Genomic DNA, 24,005 nt, shown 5'->3' with positions numbered 1-24,005 from the left:
CACATATTCCATATAAAGATGGGGAAGTAGAACCCCATTTATTTTGTGTTTATGCTCGAATTTGACGGGGTCGTTCCTCATTCAACAAATTGTTACACTTTCAAGTCCAGGATTGAAATAGGTACATTACATCAAATTAATTTTCATTTCAACAGAAAACGAACTGCGGTCGTCAAATGAAACGTCTTGAAAGAATTACGAAAGTAAGAAGTACGAAAAGGAAATGCCCTATGGATTTCACCGAAACGCATTCAACAAACATTTCAATAATCATTATTTAAGTAACAATACAATATATTAATTACTTTCTACAATGCTATTCACATTCAGGTACGGTCAAACGAGGTACCCCTCTCCGAATACCACTGTGGCTGCGCCCAAAAACGGTCTGTATTCACTGTAACAATACGATTCAAAATGGAAGCCAGCGAGACAATGACTCATACAGGTAAAAACGTAGCAGCAGTGTTACATAGAAGTCAACCAAAGACAACACCTGTTGCGTTCAGTGCACAAAAATTTTTGAATAGTGTACATTTTTCCAACTCAACGATGTGAAATTGGGCCCAAATACTAAACTCAAACATCACAATATTTCAACATCTCAAAAATGTTGAAGGGTGCATTGATTTTGACTTTGTGCGGGTTATCTCTTGTGGAATGCGGGCTTAGCCTGGCAGGTGTAAAATGCGGCGTCAAATCTTGCAAGTTGAATGAATATTGTTCAGAATTTGATAGGACCTGCCAACCTTGTTCTACTATCTGCAACGACAGTAGCCACAATTACGACAGGAGCCTATGTGAAAAAGAATGTCAAGGTAGGTGCCTCTTATCTCTCAAGGTGATAATTTCATTTTGTTTATTTATTGAATTCTTTTCGGTAACAAGTGACTCTTGTTTACTGATATCTATCGTAATAAGTAGGTACTTATGACGCCATTTTGCCTCAGTCTTGCCCGACTTGTCATGATAACATTTGCTTGGATTAGAGTTGATTCCGTTGAAAACTTTTAACATTTGCAAATAAATATTTCTAATTAGGTTAGTTTGAATTCTTTTCACATGTGAAAGTCGTTTTTGAAATCTTAGCGAATTGAATTCAGTACCCTATCCATGGTTATATAATAGAAATGCTAGTGTAGTTTCTAAATAACTGTATGGATTCAGAAAGGGCTATTATTTGTATATTCGTTTTTAAGAAAGAACTTCTTGGCTTCATTTCAGATTCAAGACTTTCAGATTAATTAACATTTCATGAAAAGCACTTTTTCTATTCAGTCCATATCAAATGTTTGAAGTACAAACTGAATAAAAATTATAGGTTTCGTGAGATTCAATATTTATATATTTGAAAGTATATGTTTCGAATGATCTCTTTCTTTCAGTTTGTATCAAAAAAGGACTTCAGTGTATGATCAAGAAATCTTTATGAAAAGTTCATCTGGTAATCTTAATTACTTTTTTCCTTCCTTTGGAAGTTTTTTCACATTTCTTATAGAGATGGAGAATTGGAAAATCAATAAGTTTTCTTGAAATGACGGTTTTATTCACTTCATTATTTTCAGAAAATCTTGTTATGAATGAATAATTGCAATGAACCTCCATTAAAAAGGTTATTCCCTTCATATCGACATCGAGTCAAAAATACCTTCGTTGGCTGTGAAACTCATTACATTTGTACATTTTTCAAATCAAAAGGTCGAGAATTGATATGACAATAATGAAAACTGTTCAATAGCCCAATTGTTCAGGCAGAATCAATCCCAACAATGGATTATGAGTATATCCACAAAACAATGTCTTTCAGACCAGAAAAAATCAAATTATCAGATATGTGATATGTTTCGCACTAAAACTTGTGACAAAACACATTCGAGAATCATTTTGAAGAATTTCCTCTAAACAAAAAAGAAACCAACAAACGTATTGAATGTAAAACTAATGAATTCTTATGGTTGAATCGACATCCATCAATGATTATACTGTTCGTAACTCAATTTTGAATAGAAAACTTCTGGAGGAAGGGTAACGTATTCAGAAGTAACTTTTTGTTCATTCCTCATTTTAATTACCGAATACATATTAGTTAACCCTCAAATATTTGAATTTTTGTAATATTTCTCACAAAATATTAACAACCGATATCAATTCTAGATCAGTTTGTTATGACCCATGTGCACGATATACTTTACTTTGCCAAGCTTTCGCTTCTGATTGGAAACTTCTTATGATTGTTTTAATAACATTACAAATTATACTTACAGTGGAAACGAGTATGACACAATGAATTAATATAATAACGTTTATTCATACTTTTTCATTACATATTTCAATTCTACCAATCATAAAATGAACAAAACAGAAAAAAACCATAAGGAAATGATTCCGCGCGTGGCATGAAATCTTTGTCCGAACATTTGACGTGAACATCATTAAAGTACAAATATTCTCTAATTTTTTTTAAATATAAAAACATACAAATCTAAAAATTGTTAATACTGGAAAATTCAAAATCCAAACCAAAGACTAAACAATTTAAAGTGGAATAAGATTATAAAAGTTTAAACTGTCACATTTCTAAAATATTGAATTTCATATCAGATTAAAGAAAAATTTTGGCACTAATATCACATTCCAATAATTACATCCGAATAATTATATTTGCAGATTATATTATGAGCAACACCTCATGCAAATCTGACCCTTTTCTTGAACATTTCGTATGAGTTGATCGTTTTGAGTTCGAGCGGTAGCTCATTAAAAAGTTTTGGTCCCAAAAAAGTATAACATTTCTGCCCTTTCGTTTTTTTTAGTTCTGGGTATCACAGCGTTAGTTTTATGCCTTGTGTTGTAATGGTGCTGAAGAGGTACCAACGACGATTTATGTCTATACTGCCTCAAGAGAATCGCAAAAACAAATATCTAACTTACATTCATTATCGTCGTTTCTCTATATAGGCTACATGACGGATATTCTCGCGGTTTTTTATATATCATTTTAAGAATGCATTTTTGAATTTTTTGTAGATTTTCGATAAGTGTTTTTGAGGCTCCTCCCCATGCAATTGGGAGCCTTGAACATATAAAGTGAAACATGTGAAGATATTTTTTTGTTTGATAAATGTCATGCCTGTCATGCCTTCACATATATGTCATTTTTCAATGAAACATGATGATTTGATAAAATAATAGTTAATTCTGAAGATACGATTTTCATGATTATTATGTTTTTGATATAGTTTCATTAAGTTACTATATATGCTGCTGAGATTATCAATGTGATTTATTCTATTCAAACAATCAGAAGACATACTGATTTCGGTCATTGAAAAAAAAAGGCGTTTGGAAATATTATTTCTGTGAACAGGCCGTTTCTTTCATCATGTGGTAACATTGCTATATTCTGAACCGTAACAGATACGAAAACGTTTAAATGGGAAAAAAGGTAACTGTCATCGGGAATAATACAATGGTCGAAAAAAATTCACGGGGATTCTCGCCCTTCTCGAGTTATATGGATAAACAAAAATGCTGTTTTTCGTTTTTTTTTGAATGGAATTGTTATTTCGGAGAATATAAAAAGATGGATGAAGAATGTTATTGTATTCGAAGTTTACTATGACGATGTAATGATAAATATTCGATAAAACGTTTCGTGTCAGCATGGCCACCATCAACTTTTTTTTTGAACGGACCTGTCTTTTTTATTACAAATATTGATAAAGCAATAAATTCGCAATTCAAAGGTATATCACATTTGATATTTTTATAGCGTTTCATTTGAAGTAACTACTATCATCAATGACAACAATTTTGAATAACTGTCTTGTGTAATTTTTTTATAACTTGTTTCGATTTCTTCAAAATATAATTCAGACGACCCAATCAATTCGACAAGTAGGTGCCCTAACACAATGAAAATTTCGCGCTTTTACGTTTAAGAAATGTTTGTATTGCCATACCGTCCTTTTAAGGCTTATTTCTCCCTAATCAATTATAATTCGTAATATTTTTATAATTCTCAATCCTGGAAGTAACGAAAATATCAGTTTCTGATCAGAATTCGATTGTTGTATAACTTGGTATGATCAAATAGCATCTCAATTCATTTACCATCTTAAACGCGTGGGCTTTGCTTGGTTTCTATGGCAGGAAAAATGAATGCGTTGTTGATATCTGTTGAGAACTGCCAGCCGTTCATGAACATATCAAAGATGTAACCAAATGATAAAAGCACTGATATGCTATTTAGTTATGCAAAATCAATTAGAAAGAAATTTGAGGGACTATGGTACATTTGACAGAAAGAAAACAAGAAAATGTGTGGTTACTGGAAGTATGAGGAATCAAATAAATGTTGCATGTATCAGTATTACACCTATTATGCTAGAAAATTGCCACAGAAATTGTCTGGACCGACAACTTATGTGCATTCAACGAAGATGTCGTCAATTCGAGCATTAAAAGTAGATTGCCATATAGCTTTGATTTTCCGTATTGGTTTCATTTTTTCCAAAAGTTTTTGATAAAATGAATTGTTTTTCTGTTTGATTGTTGTCACTGATGATGGTGATTTCAAATTTCAAATTAACTATGAAAATATCAAAAGTAATATACCCTTGAATTGTGAATTTATTGCTTTATCAATCTCTGTAATGAAAAAGACAGGTCCGTATTTTTCTCGCTGGTGTATTCTTCATATCTAGCTTCGTTTAAAAAAATTGAAGCCACTTTGCATATCATGAACATCTTCTTTGGAGATCAGCTGACACTGATAGTGTTAACATATCAGTGAAAGTCAGAGTTGTCAATTAGCAGTGATTCCATCATTAATGATTTGACTAACGCTGAACTGGCTGGCATGCACTTTATTTATGGATTAGCAAAAAATGCGAAAGAAGCAAAGAGAGTTTACCAGGACATATGCATTAACAGAATTATTGCATGTGCTAAAACATTTAGTACGTGCAAGATTATGTAGAACTGGGAGTTTTGATAAAAATGCAGGTGATGGGAGACCAGAAACTCTAACGACGCCTGAACTAGAAGAAGCTAGACCTAATGTGATAAAATATTCTTCAAATAGTACCAAGAATATTGTACTGCAGCTGCCAAAATTTTCATAAAGCATACAGTGTGGACTATTCTGGTATGGCTTTTATAGCCATATCAGAAAAAAGGTGTTCTTCAGTTTTGTTTGTCCCTGTGTGAAAAAAGGGAAAATCAGCATGATTTTGAATAAAAAAACGCTATTCTTGAAATTTTTTTATTCAATTTGTTGTTAAATGAACCTATTTTCTAATATGAATCTCACAATAACTTCCAAACTTTGAGGTATAAACCCTAATAACCGTGGATTTACTAAAACAACTTTTCTCAAGAGAGTCAATTATAATGTATATACAGTTTCATTCTGAGAAACAAAACTGTAATGAGTCACACATTTATTAGGCAACCTGTATATCGCAACTTCGAACTCTGCCTTCAGTAATTGGAGCACCTTGATTTAGCAGATATCTCTTAGAAAGTTTCTTATTGATTCAAACTTCCTTTGTGGCACTCACAGTAAAAATTTCATCAATGAGTGAATGAATTTTGGTTATACAATTATAAATTCTTCTACTCTTGTATAAAAACATACATGAACTGAATTCAGATATCGTAAACTGAAAAACTTTACATAACTCGATGAATAAAAAATCCCTGATATACGTTTCAAATTATATTTTTTTTCAACTCATCATTAGAAGGAGGTAATCAATCTTTCTACTTTGTGGAAGGGTGTCTACTATTCGAACTGTTGATATTGTTTGGGTTACAATTATTTATCAGTTCAATGACAACTAAAAATATCCGACATTCGCATGCCAAAAAAATTTTCACGCATCATTCTTCCTTGAAAATAATATCTTAATGGTTAACGTTTATAATCATAAGCTAAGTAACAGTGAATAAGCAGAAAATCAGATGATAATTATTGAAAGTGTTCCATAAATGCTGTTGTAGATAAAATCGTATATCAACGAAATTCAATAGCTCGAAATATCCTTCAATTTATCACATGTTTTGTTATGAACAACTTGATAACTTCAAGATAAGCTGCAAGGTCCACGAGTACAATGTTATTCATCATACATCTGCGATATTACAAATAATTGTTTTCAGTAGAACTCTTAGATCGATAAAATATTCATGTGCGTACCATAAGGCTAATCACACACACACACACACCGATTTTGGACGGCCAGTATAAAATCGGCTGATATTTCATTGGTAGCGGGTGCTTGCAATGATTTACCGTGATTAGCACGCCCCACCAAAACTAAATTAATACATAGTAACTACAATTCCACCGAACAGTCGAGGAATGGTCGGTAAAAAACCGGTGAGTATGCAAGAGTGTATTTAGTCACGTACGCCACTACTTCCCGGTACTGCCGGCGATACAGTGGACGACTGCTTACCGGTATTTTACCGGCGACGATCACCGGTCGGCGTGTGTGCCAGGTCCCGTTCCCACATGTGGTTTACTATTGGAATTTGGACGACCGGTACAAAGTCGGCCGTCCAAAATCGGTGTGTGTGTGTGCAACTAGCGTAAGACTAATTGCACACACACCGATTTTGGACGGCCGACTTTGTACTGGTCGTCCAAATTCCAATAGTGAACCACATGTGCGAACTGGACCTTGCACACAGCCGTCCACTGCCATTGTATCGCCGGCAGTACCGGGAAGTAGTGGCGTACATGACTAAATACACTCTTGCATACTCACTGGTTTTTTGCCGACCATTCCAGTCTCGAATGTTCGGTGAAATTGTAGTTACTACGCATTAACTTCGTTTTGGTAGTGCGTGCTAATTACGACAACAAAGCAACTGATTGTTTGACCGATAAAAATCCGGTGAGTGTGCAAGTACCCGCTATCAATAAAATATCTGCCGATTTTAAACTGGCCGTCCAAAATCGGTGTGTGTGTGCAACTAGCGTTACGCTAGTTGCACACACATTTCACCGAGCATTCGAGACTGGAATGGTCGGTAAAAAACCGGTGAGTATGCAAGAGTGTATTTAGTCATGTACGCCACTATTTCCCGGTACTGCCGGCGAAACAGTGGCAGTGGACGGCTGCTCACCGGTATTTTACCGGCGACGATCACCGGTCGACGTGTGTGCCAGGTCCCGTTCCCACATGTGGTTCACTATTGGAATTTGGACGACCGGTACAAAGTCGGCCGTCCAAAATCGGTGTGTGTGCAACTAGCGTAAGACTAATTGCACACACACCGATACCAGTAAACATTGATAGTGATATAATTCTTTACATTCCGGAATAAACTTTTTGTGAATCTATCAAAACATTAAGTTTCACATATATATTTGTTATAGTACTTGTTATAGTACGGTACTTGATAAGCTATTGTTATCGAAACCTTTTAGCTACAGAAAAATTGAGATAAATACCATTAGTTAGTTTTCATTTGATATATTTTTTCACGTATAACGTAGATATATTATATAGGTGTATTTTCAACAGCGAATGAACGCTTCTTTATATCACAAGTTGATTACAACTTTTCAGCAGAAGTTTCCTCCTTCTAAACATTCCATTTCAGAACAAAGAACACATGGATGATAATTTTCAGATTAAAATTCGAAATTGTTGTGTCAACTTTAGTTTTACTATGTGATGGGCTGATCCTATTTATATTTGAAAAATATATTTGAAAATTATGATGAAAATATTTTAGATTCAACACCTTGAAATTTTTTGATATTTTTACTTATGAATACAGTTTATGTGTGTAAATTTATTTCGGTATTTTCACTTTCATGACATATTTTATTTTCATCCATTTACATGTATTGCGGCCCTGAAAAAGGTGGAAATTTCCACAGAAATATTGACTGAAGTAACACGAAGTAGTTTTTTCTGTATGATTATTCGTGAAAATATACCTACTCAACCAAGTAACTCAACATTATTATTATTCACTGCAAAAACAAGCACTTTTGCCGATCACCAGAAATATAATATGTTTCTAGACGAACTCTCTGTTCATATAAAGACCGATTTCAGAGTTAGAAATCGGTTTTCTCCATCTTCTAAAGACGCCAACTTGGTTGGTGAAACCCACATTGAGAAGAGTATTGTATTTCTGGCGATTGGGAAAACTGCTTGTTTTGGATGCACTTGTATATTCCATATTCGTTGGAAATCCATTGTTTATGCAACCAATTTTAAGTAAGAAAAGATTATTATATTGAAAGAACCCACTTTGAACACGTTATTATTTTCAAACACCAAGCCTTGATAACCAGATTTTTGATTAATCAACGTGATTCATCACGTAGAGTATCACCAAATATCTTCAATATCTTGACATTGCATGTCACTTATAGTCATTGACCTTGAGTAATAATTTTGTTCATTTCGATAAAATATCCATGAACCCGTATATACGTAACCTACACACGTTCGTAATTTCCTTCGATGTTTTTCCAGATTTCATCCACGACAACTTATATGTTAGAAAAGACTCTGTAGGAGGCACTGGAAACGATGATCTGAGAGGTAGGAAATGCAAATAAATATTCATTAGCTAAAATATTTCTTTCATGCAGACGGGGACAACTCGCACTTTTCGAAAATATAGAAATCTTTGTTGTTTGAATGAATATAACAAAAATAATATTTCCCATACACTTTTTATTGGGAAGTTGATTCAAAGGTCTTAAAATTATCACGAACTAAATCCCAGATTACTTTTTTTTTCAGGTACTGTGGAGCGTCTTTCTCGCATAGTGACCGGTACACTTATTATTGTTTGTTTGATGCTAATTGTTCTATTCTGCTTCTTGTGCTTCCAGTTCTACAGATGGAAAGATAAGAAGAATATAACATTTGCTTCTCTGAAAAATAAAATTTTTGGCAAAAAAGCTTCTACAACGGTGAGTGTTTCAAAAATACTATTCACAAGAAACTGACAAGAGACTGTCATTATGAAATTTTACATAAACATTTTTTACAGGTAGAGATTACTGAGATTACTGTTTTTATATACGCTGTATATTAGCTTCACCTGTATGTATGTATGTATGTTTGTTTGTAACTCTCCTTTTCATCTCGTATCGTGATCTATATTTGACAGAATTGTCGACATTATTGCTTGATCTATTCGCGGGCAGATGGCACTGTACGTAACCTCCTCGATGTAATTCGAAATTACTTTACATGTATTTTCTTCATTTGCCATACATAAATACAAATTTGTTTAATATAATCGCAAATCAATTTTGCCCTCATATAGAAAAGGATTTAGAGTCATTAAGGATTACAGAAAAGTGAACATTTCCTAGCTTTTCTGAATATAAACAGCTGGAATAGCCGAAAATAAATAGTGAGGTTAAGTGATGGCTTCCCTGTGCTGTAAATGCAATAATGAAATGAATTTCGACAAGGAAATCTACAAAATAGCCTGTGACTCCTGTGGTGGACGCCTCCATGAAAAGTGCTCAGGACTGTCAGCTATAGAACTGCGTTTTATACCACTAAAAGCAAGAAATTTAATGGTGCTCTGTGATAAATGCCGCTCTTGCTTGAAATCAATGCCCCAATTGATTAGAATGATCAACGAAATGTAATGTCAGATAGCAGATTTATGTAAGGAAATCAAGGAAGCAAAAGAAGTTCACAAGGGTGATGATGAGGAAATCCTAACAGAAGTTGAAGATCGTATAAATCGTTCGAAAAATGTGATATTTTATAATGTTCCAGATTCTATTGAAAATAATATGAATAAGAGAATCGAGGATGATACAACGAGGATAAAAGAGATACTGAACAAGTGTAAGTTAGAGTACAGCACCACAGACAGCACTGTAAAAAAGGTTCGACTTGGGAAAAACGCTACACATGGTAAACCTCGTCCACTCAAGGTGGTATTTCGAGATTCTGAGACAGCGAAACAAATATTAAAAAGTAGGAATCGAATTAACATTAATGGAATCAAGATTGCTAATGATTTAACCATTAAACAGAGAGATCATCTGAAGTCGTTGAGATCGGAGCTTACAGAAAGGCAGAGTAATGGTGAGAATAACTTAACGATAAAATATATAAAAAGTGTATCCAGAATTGTTGAAGTACAATTAAAAAACGAATAAACTCACAAAATATCCTAGTATATTATCAAAATGCTGGTGGAATTTGAACAAAACTTAACGAACTGCATATTAATACACTGTGTTGTGAATACAACATTATATTACTAACAGAATCATGGCTAAATAATGATTTTTCTGATTCTGAACTTGGGATGTTTAATTTTAATATTTATAGATCTGATAGATAAGTGAATTCAAACAAAAGTAGAGGTGGTGGAGTGCTAATTGCAATAACAAAAAGTATTCAGTCGAGACTTTTGAAATATTCTGACGATACCAGGTACGAAGAACTGTTTGTCGAACTCAGAAGTGAACAAGACAAATATATTATTGGCTGTGTTTATATACCTCCAAACTCCCACACAAATATTTACAAAGCACATTGTCTGTCTGTGGAAGATCTTTGTCATAAACATCCAGAGCATAAGTTCATCATTTGTGGTGACTATAACTTACCTGAAACCTCCTGGGATAATGATGATCTAGGCCTGAAAGCAACTTGCCCTATGAATTCTAATGGAAACATTCTTGCAAATGCCTTTGGTTTTTTACAGTTTCACCAAGTGAATAGTAGAGGGACTTATTTAGACTTAGTTTTCTCTCATATATATGATGTGGAAGTTATACCTGCAGCTGACTTACTTTTCCAAAACATCATTCATCATACTGCAGTATCATTTTGAATCAAAACTGGTAACAAGCCAATCCCATTGTGTCACTATTACTATGATTTTAAAAATGCAAATTTTGTAGGCATTAATGATTATCTTTCTACATTCAACTGGGTTGATATCCTTGAAAATTTGGATGTCAATGCTACTTACATATTTTATGAAATCGTACAAAAATCAATTGATATATTTGATCCATTAAAATTATACAAACCTTCAAATTTCCCTAACTGGTTCTCATCTGAATTGAAGCAAATGATTTCTGAGAAGAAACGCATTCACAAACAATTCAAAATTCACAACCGCAATGAGGATTACATGTTGTTTACTCACTTAAGATCTCAATGTAAATATCTCACGAAAGTCTGCTATGAAGCTTACTTAAACAATATCGAGCCAAACCTAAATAATGATCCGAAATATTTTTGGAAGTATGTAAGTGACAAAACAAACTCAAATGATATACCTAACTCAATGTCATATAATGAACATCTTTCTACAGATATCCATAGCACAGTTAACTATTTTGCTTTTCTCGACAGTCTGTGTAGAATCCGATCCTTTCCTTATAATTGATTTTGAATGTAATAATACAATTAATCTCTCTATTTGTGCTTTCGAATTGTCTAGTGTTTTTGAAGCCATTTGTATGATGAAATCTACATCATCTAGTGGCTCAGACGGAGTTCCTTCATGCTTATTGAAACAATGTGTTTACTCATTATCATATCCACTTTTTCTTTTATACAACAAATCCTTAGCTACTGGTATATTTCCTGATTTATGGAAACAGAGCTATATACGTCCCATTTTCAAAAGTGGCTCGAAAGAAGATGTATCCAACTATCGAGGAATATGTATACAATCAGCTATTCCTAAACTTTTGGATGGATTGGTCAGCAAAGTGATAACTAATATTTGTAGATCAATAATTATACCAGAGCAGCATGGGTTCACAAATGGTAGATCTACAGTGTCCAATCTAATTTATTACCAGCACTATATAACAAAAACACTTTAGAGATCTGCACAGGTTGATGTTATCTATACAGACTTTTCTAAAGCCTTCGATCGGGTCTCTCATGATTTATTGATTGAAAAACTATATGCCATTGGGTTAGGTGGTAGGATGTTGGATTGGATAAGCAGTTATTTGATAGGTCGTTTTTAATAAGTGAGGTTGAATGGTATAATCTCTGAACCTTATGCAGTAAAATCAGGAGTACCTCAGGGATCCCATTGTGGTCCCTTGCTGTTTTGCCTTTTCATCAATGACATTAAGACTAAAATTCAGTATTCTGATTTTCTTCTTTCCGCTAATGATCTGAAGATCTTCAGAGTAGTGGCAAATATGTATGATGCTAATCTTCTCCAAATAGATCTCAATAATATAGCAGAATGATGTTATGCAAATTGTCTTTATCTTAATATAAGAAATGTTTCTCAATGGTGTTTAGTAGATCACAATCAGCAATTCGATTTGATTACCAATTAGAAGATAATATGTTAGATAAAAAAACAAGAATGTAAAGATTTGGGAATATTATTAGACAACAAGCTTTGTTTCAATAACTATGTGAACAATGTCTCCCAAAGAGCGTTCAAAATGCTTAGTTTTATTGCGAGGTCATCAACAAATTTTTCCCCTTCTACTATAAAAGTTTTATACTGCTCTCTAGTCCGATCCATTGTTGAATACAATACCATAATTTGGAATCCATACTATGGAATGGAATCCATTCATATCCATCAAATAGAAAATATACTTCAAAGAAAAATTCTGAAAATCATAGCATACAAACTAGGTCTAGTTGTTGGTGAATATAACTACAATGAAGTAATGAACTTGATGAGTCTACCTAGTCTAAGTGATCGCAGGATCATGATATCGTTGGTTTATCTCTTCAGAATAATCTCTGGCATAATCGATTGTCCGGAAGTTCTCTCTATTATACTATTCAATGTTCCAAATAGACAAACCAGACAAAAAAACTTATTTGTTGTACCACATCACTCAACTAACTATGGTTTTTATACACCCATCTCAAATATGTTAAGATTGGGAAATACATATTGTCATAGTGTTGATTTCTTCTGCAAAAATCCAAAGATTTTTAAGAAACAAATAGCTAGATTGTTGTTCAATTGATTTCTATTTATGATTTTATGATTAGTGATAATGTTGTAAAATTGAAATTTTATTATTTTATATTTATATATTTCAGATATTATTATATTTTTGTATTCTGATGTGATTTCAATGTGATATAGTGCATAAGTTAAACGTCGCAACATATATGTTATTTCTTAACTGTATTGGGGTAACCCGTTTATGAATAAATAAATAAATAAAAGACATATCAATAAAAATTCACTGATTTTTGAAATTATAAAAACTTTCGTGTACTTCTTCAGTAATGAAATTGACATTGTTTTCATTTGGATCAAAGGCAATTCGGATATTGCCGAAAATGAAAAAGTAGGTGTGGCAGCGAAAGAAGCCATTTCTCTAGAATTGATAACTGATATCAGCTCCCCGAAGATATAGTCTCAGACGTTAGATATGAAATACGACTAATTTGGTGGAGACTTTGGAAAGAATTCTCTTCTAAATGAAAATATCATTATTCAATAATCCACCTCACCATCCTTGAAAGTATCCCCCACATAGATAACTTCAACTTTTCAAGATTTTACGCCACTACCATCACACAGCTCCATCACGCTGGAACCCGCTTTGAAAAAAATCTACTTTTTTTAGCCTACTTAACCTACAAAGTATACTAATAAATGTAGTAATGTTCATTTTTTTGTAGTCTTATCGGTTACTGAGAAAGTACTATTGATATTATTCAAACTACGAAATACAAATAATAATGTGCTAAAAAGTTTTGAAATAAATTCTTAATTGATTGTAGTTTATTGTATCAACAACACAATATCAATTTATTTTATATTCTTTTGTCAAATACAGATCCCGAGCATTCAAAAGGGAAAGGAGAGTTACAAAAAACTAACATACATACATACAGGTGAAGCTAAAATAAAGAGTGTTTTTTTTAAACCTCCCCCTGGCATCAAACTGGAGTTTATTTTGCCACAGAATTTTCGAATCAATCGAATTACTACTTTTTATATTGATTTTACAGATTTAATTATGAATTTTAGAATTGTGTTGTCTATTTTTTTCATTGAGTGTAGCTAAAAGCACTGTTACATTGGTTGGAAACGAAATATTCGAGGAAACCAAATTATTTAAGAAATCAGTCCGGTACAGTTCGAAGTTGGGACATATGAATAGGATGTGATTTATATACGCTAAAGAAAAATTGTCTCTAGAGCATAATGGATTCACATATTGCGCGCATGCTGCCTTGGGCTTGGTAGCTGACTTTCAGGCTCCCTTTCCGGAATCGGAAAATATCAGTGGTAATTTTTCTAAACAATATACGGCTGATTGATCCCAAAGTTTAGAGAAAATTAATATAGTTTGAAAAGATTACAGAACACGCTTTTATAGCATACGAAACTGAAAAATGAAAAATAAATATAGTTTAAAAAACTCAAAAACAAACTTTTAAAGAACATCGAACTAAAAAGTTGAAAATTTTTTTTTAAATGAACTTCAAACAATAACGAACGAAAAATACTAGTATTATTATGAAAAAAGCGTGGGTGCTTTGTGCCATATTTTTTGTATATCAAGCGCCCGTCATTTTTCTCACAATAATACTAATATTTTTCGTTAGTTATTGTTTCAACCTTATTTTTGAAAAAATCAACTTTTTAATTCGATTTTCTTCAAAAGTGTGTTTTTTAAACTATATTTATACCACTTTCATTTGTAAATATTTGTAACTAATACAATCAGCTAGTCCATATAGGACAAAATTGCAGTAGTTACAAGTAATAGTGGTAAAAAACAGAAAGTTTCATTTCCCATTTTTCATGAGTTACGTTTATGTACATTATACCCAAGTGTTATTGTTAGTAATGAATCAAACTTCAATACATTATTCGATGAGTCGAATTTGGAACCTTTGGTGTGAAATAAATCTATTGAAAACACTTTCTCCTAACCAGAGGACGAAGGTGAGGAAAAATTAAATCGCCCATAGATGTAGTACATGGAATAACAAAAAAAAATTATGAGAAACATTTCTGAAAGATGTTACAATTATTTCCAGGAATTCATATCTACACTAAGTGTTTGACATTTATTCACTTCGAAATACAAGGGAAGAAGGGATTCATTTTCACGTACTTTCAAGCATTTGCAAACAAAATCTCTAAATAAAGTGGAACTAGCCTACCGATTCCAATTTAATCCATTAAGAACATCTATTCGTAACAGAATATTTCAAAACAATCCTGGTAATATGATTGATTAACTACATGTTTGAAAATAAGTATTCATCAGCAAAGATCTACTCAAAATTACAGATATTTCTCTGAACGCATCTGATGATCATTTGAAAGAATGTGGCAAGTCGGAAAGAAACCGACAAGTTTCCGCCATTTTCAAAGCTACAAAAGAATCTTGGGTGAGTGAACCCTATTAATGGAATTGATAGAAATACAATATTTATTTCTTTATTTTTCTGAAATATAAATCCGTCAAGTTCAATGAGATACAAAAAAGAAATTTGGTGTGTACTTTCAATGTGCCAAACTCTTCTGATAAGGTAATAACCATTTGACTGAGTCGGTCAATCAACTCATAGATTGCCTAAACTTCACATTCACATGCGAACTTATATATTATAAAATATTTTTCCAAAAGATGTATTTCCAAAATTTTCATACAACTCAACAATATTTTTCAACGAAAACGATGTATAAGTTGATATACTTACTCTTTCATGAATATTTTAGCTCCCTTGATAATCGCAACCTCTCATAATCCCCATAGCAAATAATTCTCTTTCGTTAAAAATATTAACGAAAATATATTCGTATGGAGCGATTGGGATTTCCATTCGCAAATCTGGACCTTATTTCCATTTTTCACTATCTGCAAACATCATTTTATTCATTTTCCGTTGTGTTTGCTTCAGTACACAATTATAAAGTCTGATGAAAAATGAAAAATCACCTACAGAAAAATAGCCCTCGATTTTCCTCTTTCGCTTGTAGTAGTCTGCATGATAACTATAATTCATCATTTCCAGTCAGAGAGGACAATATAAATCCGGGCTTGCTCCGACCCAAATTATTTTCCCCACACATCAGCGTCATTGAAATCTGATTTATTATTTTGTGAATGGTGTTATTCCACGATATTAAATTTTGGACCATTCTTTTATTCAACTGTTCAGAACTTGATTCTACTTAACATATGTTATGTTATAACGATTGTTCAACCCAGCAATATTAGAATGAAATAAAATGTTTTTAGTAGAACGTTGTTTCAATGAATGGCAATAAAGTCAAATACATACGGAAGCGTAGAAGGGCAACATATTTTTATCATTTTTTTTTTTGAAAATTACGACTTTAAAACTCGAAATTTTGACTTTCATCTAGGATTGTAGGTACTTGAGCCGCATTTATTCGAATCCGAGGCCGAGTCGAAAGGTCTCGAGCCGAGCCGAATTTCGAGCCGTTTCTTGCTTTTTTGAATTATGAGAGGGTATTGTCTTTGTTCATCCCAAAAACAGTGAATGTTTATGAATAGGAATCAACTAAATTGAATAAAATTCAAATTTAACAAAATAACAAAGTTTCTAATAAGAAAACACTGGTAACTTATATAAGCAGTGAACATTAAATTTGCTAATAGGTATTAGAAACTGAAATATTTTGAAGTGAAACTTATTTACGCACGCTAGACATGGGGAGTAAGCTGGTTATTGAGTGACAACAGCGTTACAAAAAATGTGATCGGGCGATGCTAACGGAAGTTGAGAAGGAGGTATAAGTTAGTGAAGATAGATAGAGATAGAGTTGTGTTTCATATAGAACTGTAAGGGCAAGAGAGAGAGCACACATTTACGGTCGAGTAGGCTCTGAAGAATTAGCAGAAAACTATCATACGTTGCCTCTAATTTTAACAGGAGATTTCAATGTTAATTTCGCGTCCTAAAATGGACAACTCTTGGTTAACTTTCTACAAGATAAATTTTAACTACAGATAAATAATAACCGAAATTAGCCTACAAGACATAGCATAACAATCGATGTAGTTTTCTTAAGATATCTTGTCAAATTCCATTCGAGAGCATATGTATCTTATTTCTCATACAACGAGCCTTTTATTACTAGAGAAGTTTTTCTTCAGTCGTGTGGTCTAAAGCACACTCGATTTTTTTATTATGAATAATCGAATAAAAAAACATAGGTTAAATAATCAATATGAACACTTCAATATGAAATTATTCGTATTTAATATAAATATATTCAGATGATTTTGGAATATGAGAATACAGAATTAAATGATTTACATTTAATTCTGTATTTTGATTCTTTCATTTCTTCAGAAACTGTTTTATATAATAATAATTCCATCATGATGAATGGATTTGTTAAAATTACTTTTGTTTGTGTAGGGTTATGACTATGAATGTTGATTTTAATGAAATTTTGGTTCAAAACTTTTGATTTATTTGTTATTGAACAAAACAAACAACAAAATTTTTGTTTGTATAGTGTGTTCAAATCTACTGACATTTTTGGTTTAAACAAATTTACTGTCGGTTCTGGGTACGATTATTTATATATGCTTCCAATAGTTCAATTTTGCAAAGATTTCAACGGTTTTATTTTAGATTTATTGGCTGATCTCAAAATAGAAATGATATAATGCAGTTGTGAATATATAAGACTGGAATGAATATTTTTTCAAAAATTTAAGAAGAATATAATTCTTGATTTTGAAAAGAATACCAATGAAGGGTGCTACGTTTTTCGAATAATTTCAGTATGATGTGTCCACGATAAATTTCCATCAATCCTAGGAATTCAATAGAATTAATATAAGATGAATTGTCATCAATGATTATAGGATTGGTACAACTATTCGATAATCTTTTAGAAATATTTATAAATGAAGATTTTTGAAAATTTTTAATTGATTCATTCTCTTCAAGCCAACCCAAAATTGTTTACATGTCTGTTTTTATATCATCATGAATTTTGTCGAAGTAACTTGAAGAGTATAAAATTGTTGTATCATTAACAGATAATTTAACTGATCCCTCCAGAGGTAAATTTGTTAATGACCCCTATTCACGCCTTAGAGGTAGATTCATAAAATAACCAAATACATGTCTTCAAGTTTCTGAACAAGTGCAAGTTAATTTCTGCCAAACTATTTTTGCAAATTTCATAATTTCAAATACTCAGAAAAAACACGCCAATCTAAATGTTTCTGTTGTCAAATTACGCCAATATTCTCGAACAAATATTCACAAACATCAGCTATGAAATAATATACACTGAACTATACAACATTTCAATGCTTCAAAATGGTTTTGTTTCATTGAAAAACGTACATTCTGGAGCTACGCAGTTCACAACTTTTGGTATCAATATTTTTCCTTCACTATCTGTCTTAAGAAACTTCTGACAAAGTTTCTTATTTCTGATGTTGTTAATGGCTGGAGTAGCCTACTATAAAGAGGTGTAGTTGACTTATTGTGTCCTTCAAAATAGAAATTCCAAGGTGTTGTTTCATATGTAGCGAAAATGCTCTAAATTATTTTTTGTTCACAATGTTCAAAATTATGAATGTGCCAGAAGAATGTCTAGCCGCCTTTTTTCTTCAATATCTAAACAAGATGCAGAATACCATTTATAATGTTAGAAATGACGAAGGTTTCGTAATCTAGCCCTCTTTTCACCCATGTAGGGGTGGAGTTTCCGAAAATCCTTCATATTCCTTACCTTAATGTTGAAAGGTGCATGTGTATGTGTCAAATTTGTGCTTTCTAGGGTTGGACGTTGACGCATGGGTGTTTTTTTCTATATTGAAAGAAAGGAATCAGCTCGGCTCGATTTCGACACGAGCTTGGAGTCGATCCCCGAAGAAGAATTTAATTTTATTCGAAACGTCGGCAAGAAAACGATTGTTTTTTTTTTTCAGAAAAAATTGATCCTGTTATCATCCAACCTTTTTTCAGTAAAAATTTTGCTGATAACTGATAATTGAAATTACGTGTTACAAGACTACACTCCCTTGATTCTCTCGAGTAACCTGTGCAACTTTGGCCTGTCAGCTGTAAGTGACGTTACTTCAGCTATGCACGACTTTTCCACCTCTGTTTTGAACCTGATTTGGCCTGAGGATCTGCAAAGCAGATCTGAACATTTTTTCCTGATTCAGATTCTGCTTCTGCTGTTCAAGAATTTGAGACAAAGGCAGATTCATGAAGAATCCCTCTTTCGAAGAGGTAATAGATTACTTCTTGGTTGCACTACTTAGCCTTTTATATTTGTTAATAGGATCTAGGGTTGAATGACTGCGAAGCTCTTGTTCTGGATCCAATCTCACAGAGAGACCAGTTGGAGTTGTTTAATAATAATAATAGCTTTATTGTCCAACAGTTACCCATTTACAGGACAATATAAAATTTTATTCACAATGCTTAACCTTAAACGAAAAATGAATTGAACAAAAAAGAAAAACTGATTCTAATAACCTAATTCAAGTACATGTTAGCAATTCTAATAATGTTGTGGAGGTTAGTGAAGAATAAATCACCATGAGCACAAATGCTATTGAAATTTGTGCACATAACATATATTGGGGAATTGAGCATAATATTAGTTCTTGCTTTGAGAGGTCTAAGAATGGACTGAGATCGTGAAGCTGGCCGTGGTACATTGAAGTTAATTTGTTCAAGAATTTTAGGACAGTCAACTCTCTCATTCACTAACTTGAATAAAAATATGAGCGACGCACATTTTCTGCGATGCTCTAAACTAAAAAGTTCCAAACGTTCATATATAACATCATTACTGATACCTCTCTCAGGGTAAGAACCATCTATTCTGGAAATAAGTAATTTACAAACATTTCTTTGAACTCTTTCAATGGCTATGTTATGAATCTCATAGAATGGACTCCAGACGATACTTGCATATTCTATCTTCGAACGTACGTAGGTAAAATACAACAGCTTCATGGCTTCAATATTATGAAAGTTTCTGCAATTTCTAACAATGAAACCATAAGCTCTGAGAGATTCTGAAACTCCTTGTGAAATATGTCTACCAAATGTTAATTTATGATCGAATGTTACCCCTAGGTCTTTGATTTCATTACATCTCAGCAGATCTGAATCCTGTATTACATACGGGAATGTATAAACTTCTTTTTTTCGACTATAACTCACTACTTCATATCTCTCCACATTGAGTCTCAATTTATTATTGCTACACCAAGCAACAAGAAATTCTAATTGAGATTGGAGATTTACACAATCACCTACTTCCTTAATTATAGAAAATAATTTCAAGTCATCCGCGAAGCATAACCGCTCACAAGCTGAACTTCCACATAAGTCATTAATGAACAATAAAAACAGAATAGAACCTAGGTTGGAGCCCTGAGGCACACCAGAAGAAGCTATATATGTTCTAGATTTATAACCGTTATAGTAGACGAATTGTTTTCTACATGTCAGATAGGATTGCATCAGCTGACAGGCAGTATTCGAAAAACCAAAACTCATCAGTTTATTGAGCAAGATACCATGATCAATTTTATCAAATGCTTTAGAGAAATCCGTGTATATAACATCAACTTGGCCATTGTTATCTAATGCCTCGGAAATAAATTGAGTAATAATTTCTAGATTTGTAACAGCAGAACGCTTAGTAACAAATCCGTGTTGATGTTGAGATAGTTGCCGTTGAACAAAAGATTATTAGCGATTATATAAAATAATCTCAAAAATTTTAGAAACCATACATAAAATAGATATGGGTCTGTAATTCTCTATACATGACTTTTCACCGCTTTTGTATACAGAACATACTTTAGCTAATTTCCAAATATCTGGGAATGTTGTTTATTCGAGATCCATTTTCTCTGATTACTGTGACCAGTTTGGCGCTTGGTCTCTCGAAGGTTCCGTTACTGATACTGGCTGGATTCAGGGTCCTATGTCTTTCTTGACGGATACAAATATTTTAGGATGAAACGTCATTTAGGAGGACTTTCACCTCCAATGGTTAAACCTCACTCAGCAAGGTTAAACCATTGAACCTATTCGAACTGAGTATCGATTACTGGTCAATAAATTATTGTTGCAAGAATACCAAATTCACATTGCCGTGTGGCAATAAACCCAAGATTATACTTCAATAACCACGCAAGCTGGACAAATGTCTACTGTTTTTCCAGCAGACATTTGTTCATACGCTTCCATATGTTTATGGTTTTTTAGAAAGCGATTTCATTCTCAAATTGTCGACTCAATCTCCATAGTCGAAATCTATGTTGAAATGTCGCAAAAAAACGACGTGTCCACTCGCATTGATAGTTTAAATTCATTATAATGTTTTTGCAATTTTTTTATTATGAATGAGAACTATTTGTAGAGTTGACAATAAAACCAGGATTATTGAGTGCTGCCCTTTTCACACGATGAGAATCGATATACTCGTAAAGAATAGTTTATCGAATGCTTGGGACCGTATTCCTCTCTGCAAGGTTATTTGTGCTTACTTCGAGGTATTTCTATAACTTTAATGATTTTTTGGTTCTTTCATTTGGTTCTCATAATATGGAGCTTTCAAATTCCATACCATTTCTATTTCTCATGTAGTGATGTTAGACACACTAATCAAATACATATATCACGTGATGAATCGAATCAATCGTATTAACAAATGGGAGATATAAAGGAGGAAAGTTTCAATAAGAGAAAGAGAGTGATGTAGAGGTTCACCTTGTTTCAGTTCTGCTGTGCTGAGTTCATCTATAGTTAGTGAAATTACATCATAATATAAATCATCGAAAAGCATTCTTCTTCTGAAATACAGACAATATTTTCAACAAAAAACTTTTATTTGGGATTGACTCGGTCGTTACTTGATGAAGATCTATAGTTATTTCACAAATTACATCGAAAAACGATTTGATATTCTCAAACTTTATTTTGAAGAATATGACGACGTTTCGCTTTTTCGTTTGGGAAGATCAAGCCGTTCTCCTGTGTAGTTTATGGAACAAAAAACTCTGATGAAATGGGATTGGCAGTGTTGGTTCTTGAAGAAATATGAATAGCATTATAATCACATTAGGATTAAAAACTTCCCCAACTAATTGACCATTATTGATTTTCAGTACCCTGAAGAAAATCCTGCTGCCATGACAAATAACTCAGGAAAGAATGAAAAAGTTGACCTAAGGTTGGAAATGCCGGCCATAAACACGCAGGGATCAGATCATAGCCCTGTAACTGTTACAACATCCATAAGTAGACGACCTGCAGAAGACAGTACTCTGGAGTACGCTTATGATAACCCAGCAATGACACCTTCCCGGTGAATTTGTTTGTGAACTTCAAGAATGTTTTTTTGTGTCTTCAGCCTATTCGTTTCATTTTATCTGATGCAAGATAAGTTATTTTCATTTCAAGAGAAATACGTAGTTTTTATTAACTATGCTTGATACTCAAATGATATAAATTTTTCCCAAATAACTGAATATGAGAAAATATATGAAGTTGGAAACGGAATCAGAAGAAGAGAAAATAGTTCGTGACAAAGATTTCTTTTCAAATTCCATGTAACACCGTTATTGATTTAATTCATTGAAGTACCTTCATAATGAAAATTTGTAATAAAATATTTTCTCTGTAAAAGCAACAATTAAAATATATCTAAATTATAAACTATGATATCTCATAGAAATGTTAATGGAAAAATAGGTGTAATTTCTACTGTACTAGTACTGGACGAAATTTGTTTATTGTGAATATTGCATTGATTCGTGTTTTCCAATGATAGAGAATCATTTGATATTAATTAGGTAGTAGAAAGTTGAAATTATCCTTCTTCATCACAGAATTTGTGCAATATTTTTGACACTTTTTCATTCATTTCACATCATATTCATCAATGTACTTAAATACTAGTCAATAATGTACTGAAAGTTATTATCACTTGGTGTTTAAACATTCATTCTACAGTGTGTGTATCATCTAACATCCATTAGAAATTGGAGGTGAAGGAGTGCAGTTTCCAAATTACATCTCATTTTAAAGTTCCAATGAATCTGGCTCTTTTACGTTATTCACCAATATACTGGGAACTTACTAGAAATCGAAATATGATCTTTCTAAAGTATCTATTTCCGAAGATAAATCTGTTGAAGGATCTGTTCCACTCAGACTTTCTCCAACTCGTTTGATCATTTCTCAGTAGTTCAGTTATACCAAGGAAGAAGTCAAAGAAAGGTCTATCTGACCATTGTGGTGACCAATTATTAGAAAGACCAGTTTCATTGGCAGTATTGATTACAATTTTCTATATGTGAATAATTTCGTTCCTAAGATTACAGAAAAACTCTAGAAGCCAGTAGTATTTGATCTCAAACCAGTTTTCAATGAGTGGATATGTAATAGATAAGCAACTGAAAATGAAATTCCATATCCGTAGAGTTATACTTATCTTTTAGGCTCCGTTATTTGTTGTGCGATTTTTTCACGGAAGATGAACGGAATGAAAAAAAATCATAAACAAACTGACTGGAAGTGGAAGGCAAAATATCATTATATTACTTACTTACTTACTTCACTCAGAACACTGTATGCTTTATATTGGTGAATAATCTGAAAGCTTATTTCACTTGTTACTCAAACTCAAACTCTTATGAACATTCTTTAATAAATCTACTCCACCACAAAGTTATAATGGATGCTGCATGTGAGACTGTATATGGCAATTTCGATCTTATATAATTCATCACGCATATATCTCAGAAGAATCACATTTACTCTGGTATTTCAGAATCATATAGGTAATAACTCTAGGTTGCCATTTCTGGAAACGCCGACATCCAAATCTGTTTATGTCATGGAATCATTTTCTTTAGAATGTCTCTCCACTATCTCATTTCCGGATCTTCCCATTCAGTTGGAACACGAACTGCGTTAGAATTGAAATCGATCAGAGTTATACCATTTTCTGAGTTCATTTGACATTCGGGAAGGTGG

The 24,005-nt window shown here is 32.8% G+C and overlaps 1 protein-coding gene across 1 annotated transcript; it reads left to right on the top strand.

The window, feature by feature from the left end:
- Window positions 1–452: 452 nt before the first annotated feature.
- On the top strand, window positions 453–23,569 carry grnd (grindelwald). Its single transcript, XM_074173907.1, has 4 exons — window positions 453–818; window positions 8,508–8,576; window positions 8,781–8,953; window positions 22,133–23,569. The coding sequence occupies exons 1-4, from the start codon at window positions 611–613 to the stop codon at window positions 22,334–22,336; spliced, it is 654 nt and encodes a 217-aa protein (XP_074030008.1). The 5' UTR covers window positions 453–610; the 3' UTR covers window positions 22,337–23,569.
- The last annotated feature ends 436 nt before the right edge of the window (window positions 23,570–24,005 follow it).

The sequence above is a fragment of the Leptinotarsa decemlineata genome, unplaced genomic scaffold (assembly GCF_025532065.1).
Source record: "Leptinotarsa decemlineata unplaced genomic scaffold, Ldec_3_MD MMD2_tig00000505_RagTag_RagTag, whole genome shotgun sequence".
Taxonomy (NCBI): domain Eukaryota; kingdom Metazoa; phylum Arthropoda; class Insecta; order Coleoptera; family Chrysomelidae; genus Leptinotarsa; species Leptinotarsa decemlineata.
Note: the sequence above shows the minus strand (reverse complement) of the source record. Positions and strands in the feature narration are given on the sequence as shown.